Source organism: Bison bison, unplaced genomic scaffold (genome assembly GCF_000754665.1).
Source record: "Bison bison bison isolate TAMUID 2011002044 unplaced genomic scaffold, Bison_UMD1.0 scf7180017864471, whole genome shotgun sequence".
Lineage (NCBI taxonomy): Eukaryota > Metazoa > Chordata > Mammalia > Artiodactyla > Bovidae > Bison > Bison bison.
Window position 1 is genome coordinate 24,331,755 of NW_011495032.1, and position 5,805 is coordinate 24,337,559.

Below are 5,805 nucleotides of genomic sequence, written 5' to 3' on the forward strand. Positions count from 1 at the left end.
AAGAAAGCTGAGCACTAAAGAATTGATGCTTTTGAACTGTGGTGTTGGAGAAGACTCTTGAGAGTCCCTTGGACTGCAAGGAGATCCAACCAGTCCATTCTGAAGGAGATCAGCCCTGGGATTTCTTTGGAAGGACTGATGCTAAAGCGGAAACTCCAGTACTTTGACCACCTCATGCGAAGAGTTGACTCACTGGAAAAGACTGTGATGCAGGGAGGGATTGGGGGCAGGAGGAGAAGGGGACGACAGAGGATGAGATGGTGAGTCTCAGTGAACTCCGGGAGTTGGTGATGGACAGGGAGGCCTGGCGTGCTGCGATTCATGGGGTCGCAGAGAGTCAGACACGACTGAGCGACTGATCTGATCTGATCTGATCTGATAGGGGTCCTTTCTTCTATACAACAGAAGTACTAATGAGACTGGATTTATAAATGCCCCAAAGCTGTGACAATACCCAGAGATATCAATAGTTCTTTCAAATACTTAATAAGAATATATGTTGGTAGATTATTGGGTAGATTTTTCTAGACCAATTCCTTCAAAAGGTCATTACTGACAATAATTTCCACTATAGGAATCCAGCCTAAGGACAAAATGAAAGAAAAGGATAAATGTTAATGTATAAAAATCTTCACTGCAACTTTGGATATACATAGTAAATTTAAGGAGGTAGGCTTAAGCTAGAAAGATATCTTCTTTGGGCATATTACTTTCTTGATGAATCAAGAAGAGTTGACACTGAAACAATTATGGTGAGAAAGGACTCTATGTGATTAGAGCACAATATATCTGAATAACATAAATGACTCCATTTTAATGATTTTTTTAGATATAAAAATACACTCATTTCTTGAATATTTAATTTTGTTTTCAATCACATAAGTATATTTGTACACAGACACTAACACACAAAAGTTTTAAAATAAAGACATCCTGAATAAAATATCATTTTAAAAATGTATAAACAAACAATGGTGAGGTTTCATTTTTCTTTAGACTAGAGAAAATATCATTCTTTTTAAAAAGATTTATTTTAAAGAACATTATCAAACTGGAAAGGGAAGACGCTCAGGAGGATTATATGACTAAAGAGCTGCAATAGAATTATTTTTAAAAGAGGGAAACTAACCTGATGTGAAAATCCATAACCAAAGTTTCCATAGGAGAACATAAATTCCACCTCCACCCTGCAGATAAACTAAATGTGCCAAATTTATTTTATTATTTGATCAGAAAGATATTTGAATGGAGAGTTATAGCAAGTGATATTTTTACTTCACAAATCTTTAAATTAGAAAAAACAAAGCATGAATCTCTTCATTAAAAATATTTTACAGAAGTAATTCCTATATAGCAATCTATGGTGTTCTGGAAATGTTAAAGGAAACTTAAGGAATATTATATGATTAAGATAGGAAAAATATCAATTTAAAATTGCTAACAATTATGCTGAGCTATATACATACATATGTATTCATAGCTATGTATATATGTTTTAAGTATTTATTCACACTTTTCCCATCTCTACTTTCATTTTAAGATACATTTTTTATTTAGAAAAAGTGATTTCATCTCTCTGAACCTCAGCTTGCTCATATGTGAAATGAAGGAGGGAATCAGAGGTTATGACCTCAAATGTTCTTCATTTTTTCTTTAACATTCCTTGTCCTCAATTTGGCTTTTGTAAGGAGAAGCCTCTCAGAGTAGATGATCAATTAATCAAGATAATTTTTAAGTACTTAAAAAGAAATTCAGTAAGAACTGTAAGCACCAATTTAGAGACTGCTCAAGGAGGAAAATAATTCTTCCTCAATTCAGCAAGTGGGGATCCTGAGGCTATACAGTCAAAGCAGCAACAAGAGGCATTTTACTCTCTTACCCAATGATTTCTAATTTTTGTGTTCACCATTTAGCAGTAAGATAGCAGCATTTTTTTTTAAAGTAGAGATGAAGATTTTTTTGAGCAAATATTATACTTTCTCTTTAATATGTTTACATTAACTCGAACAGTGACTGGAAGTGTAACAAAAGAATAAAAACAATATCAGAGCAAAGTTACACAAAATGTGCACACAAGGCTTTGGAAGTTTCAGTAAAGTTCTTACTGTATTTTTATTCAACACTTGGAGTTCTCCAGTAAAGCACCCTTTCTAGAAAAAGAAACAAGAAAATTATTAAATATAGAATTACTGATATAGTCATGGTGTCACTTGTAAATTATCTAAATCATTTCATAAATTTAAAAAAATCAGGTAGTGATTTTTAATGCATATATGATCTAATAGCTAAAATATAAAAATATGAATGTTTGGAAGAAAATAAAACTTCCAGGTTGTATCAGAAATAAATGTTAATATTTACATTTATATTTTAAAGAAAAATGCTCCTACTACTTCTACTTAGAGGAACCGCCAGGCCTACACTCCTTTTGAGGGGAAAACATGGATCTATATGACAGGCTGACTCATGACAGAACAGTGCTTCTCTCATCTCTTGGGGACTGTTGGGATCTTTTTACCCAAGGAAACCTTTGGTATTGAGAGGATAACAGGCAGGAAGGCCAGGAGTCTCCAAACGGAGGAAATAGGCTGCAAGTGTCAGACATTTTTTCTCTCTCTCATAAGCGACAGGAAGAAACAAACTAGTGTTACATTTTTTCCCGTTCTCTATACAAATTTAAAAAGAGGTTTCTCTTAAAATTCTATGCTGCCATAGTGATACCTGGTTCCACCGAAACTTAACTTTTCTCAAACCTTGAGCTAACCAATGCATTTTTCTTATGGAAATGTTTGTCCTAAGCTATGTTAACGTGCTATGTATTTACCCCAGGCCCTGTCTTCAAGTCAGTTCTGCCTAAAGGCTCAGAACCGACTTGACAAACCAGTATGTTACACTCATACATAGTTCATCAGGCACTCTGTCTATCAGATCTAGTCCCTTAAATCTATTTCTCACTTCCACGGTATAGTCATAAGGGATTTGATCTAGCTCATACCTGAATGGTCTAGTGGTTTTCTCCAGTTTCTTCAATTTCAGTCTGAATATGGCAATAAGGAGTTCAAACAATAGTAAAGCATAATAAAACTAAAAGCTGGTTATTTGAGAAGATAAAATTGACAAACCCTTAGCCAGACTCACCAAGAAAAAAAGAGAGAAACATCAAATCAACAAAATTAGAAATGAAAAAGGAGAGGTTACAACAGACAATGCAGAAATACAAAGGATTATAAGAGACTATTGTGAACAGTAAGGAGCAGTGGCTGTGCTTTGCTGGAGCAGCCGTGAAGAGATACCCCATGTCCAAGGTAAGAGAAAACCAAGTAAGATGGTAGGCACTGAGAAAGGGCATCAGAGGGCAGAGAGACTGAAACCACAATCACAGACAAGTAGCCAATCTGATCAAAAGGACCACAGCCTTGTTTAACTCAATTAAACTAAGCCATGCCCTGTGGGGCCACGCAAGACGGGTGGGTCATGGTGGAGAGGTCTGACAGAATGTGGTCCACTGGAGAAGGGAATGGCAAACCACTTGAGTATTCTTGCCTTGAGAACCCCATGAACAGTATGAAAAAGGCAAAAAGATAGGACACTGAAAGATGAACTCCCCAGGTCGGTAGGTGTCCAATATGCTACTGGAGATCAGTGGAGAAATAACTCCAGAAAGGATGAAGGGACGGAGCCAAATCAAAAACAGCCAGTTGTGGATGGGACTGGTGATAGAAGCAAGGTTCGATGCTGTAAAGAGCAATACTGCATAGGACCCTGGGATGTTAGGTCCATGAATCAAGGCAAATTGGAAGTGGTCAAACAGGAGATGATAAGAGTGAACATTGACATTCTCAGATGACCATTATATCTACTACTGTGGGCAGGAATCCCTTAGAAGAAATGGAGTAGCCATCATAGTCAACAAGAGTCCGAAATGCAGTACTTGGATGCAATCTCAATAACGACAGCATGATCTCTGTTCGTTTCCGAGGCAAACCATTCAATATCATGGTAATCCAAGTCTATGTCCTGACCAGTAATGCTGAAGAAGCTTAAGTTGAACGGTTCTATGAAGACCTACAAGTTCTTCTAACTAACCCCCAAAAAAGATGTCCTTTTCATTACAGGGGACTGGAATGCAAAAGTAGGAAGTCAAGAAACACCTGAAGTAACAGGCAAATTTGGCCTTTGAGTACAAAATGAAGCAGGGCAAAGGCTAATAGAGTTCTGCCAAGAGACGAACTAGTCATAGCAAACACCCTCTTCCAACAACACAAGAGAAGACTCTACACATGGACATCACCAGATGGTTGACACCGAAAATCAGATTAATTATATTCTTTGCAGCCAAAGATGGAGAAGCTCTATACAGTCAGCAAAAACAAGACTGGGAACTGACTGTGGCTCAGATCATGAACTCCTTATTGCCAAATTCAGACTTAAATTGAAGAAAGTAGGGAAAACCACTAGACCATTAGGGTATGACCTAAATCAAATCCCTTATGATTATACAGTGGAAGTGAGAAATAGATTTAAGGGACTAGATCTGATAGAGTGCCTGATGAACTATGGATGGAGGTTTGTGACATTGTACAGGAGATAGGAATCAAGACCATCCCCAAGAAAAAGAAATGCAAAAAAGCAAAATGGCTGTCTGAGGAGGCCTTACAAATAGCTGTGAAAAGAAAGGAAGTGAAAAGCAAAAGAGAAAAGGAAAGATATGCCCATTTGAATGCAGAGTTCCAAAGAATAGCAAGGAGAGATAAGAAAGCCTTCCTCAGCAATCAATGCAAGAGAGGAAAACAATAGAATGGGAAAGACTAGAGATCTCTTCAAGAAAATTAGAGATACCAAGGGAACATTTCATGCAAAGATGGGCTCAATAAAGGATAGATGGTAGGGACCTAACAGAAGCAGAAGATATTAAGAAGAGGTGGCAAGAATGCACAGAAGAACTGTACAAAAAAGATCTTCATGACCCAGATAATCATGATGGTGTGATCACTCACCTAGAGACAGACATCCTAGAATGTGAAGTCAGGTGGGTCTTAGGAAGCATCACTATGACAAAGCTAGTGGAGGTGATGGAATTCCAGTTGAGCTATTTCAAATCCTGAAAGATGATGCTGTGAAAGTGCTGCACTCAATATGCCAGCACATTTTGAAAACTCAGCAGTGGCCACAGGACTGGAAAAGGTCAGTTTTCATTCCAATCCCAAAGAAAGGCAATGCCAAAGAATGCTCAAACTACTGCACAATTGCACTCATCTCACACACTACTAAGTAATGCTCAAAATTCTCCAAGCCAGGCTTCAGGAATACGTGAACCATGAACTTCCAGATATTCAAGCTGGTTTTAGAAAAGGCTTAGAGGAACCAGAGACCAAATTGCCAACAGCTGCTGGATCATGGAAAAAGCAAGAGAGTTCCAGAAAAACATCTATTTCTGCTTTATTGACTACACCAAAGCCTTTGACTGTGTGGATCACAAGAAACTGTGGAAAATTCTGAAAGAGATGGGAATACCAGACCACCTGACCTGCCTCTCGAGAAACCTATATGCAGGTCAGGAAGCAACAGTTAGAACTGGACATGGAACAACAGACTGGTTCCAAATAGGAAAAGGGGTACGTCAAGGCTGTATATTGTCACCCTGCTTATTTAACTTATAGGCGGAGTACATCATGAGAAATGCTGGGCTGGAAAAAGCACAAGCTGGAATCAAGATTTCCAGGAGAAATATCAATGACCTCAGATATGCAGATGACACCACCCTTATGGCAGAAAGCGAAGAGGAACTCAAAAGCCTCTTGATGA

The 5,805-nt window shown here is 37.9% G+C and overlaps 1 protein-coding gene across 1 annotated transcript in view; it reads right to left on the reverse strand.

Moving 5' to 3' along the window:
* ALS2CR11 (amyotrophic lateral sclerosis 2 (juvenile) chromosome region, candidate 11) overlaps positions 1–5,805 on the reverse strand; it is a 126,187-nt gene that overhangs the window by 95,829 nt on the left and 24,553 nt on the right. Inside the window, exons 6-7 of the mRNA XM_010860971.1 lie at positions 2,106–2,150; positions 1,130–1,198 (exon numbers count right to left, since the gene is read on the reverse strand). Coding sequence (XP_010859273.1) covers positions 1,130–1,198; positions 2,106–2,150 — 114 coding nt within the window. The remainder of the gene's footprint in view (positions 1–1,129; positions 1,199–2,105; positions 2,151–5,805) is intronic.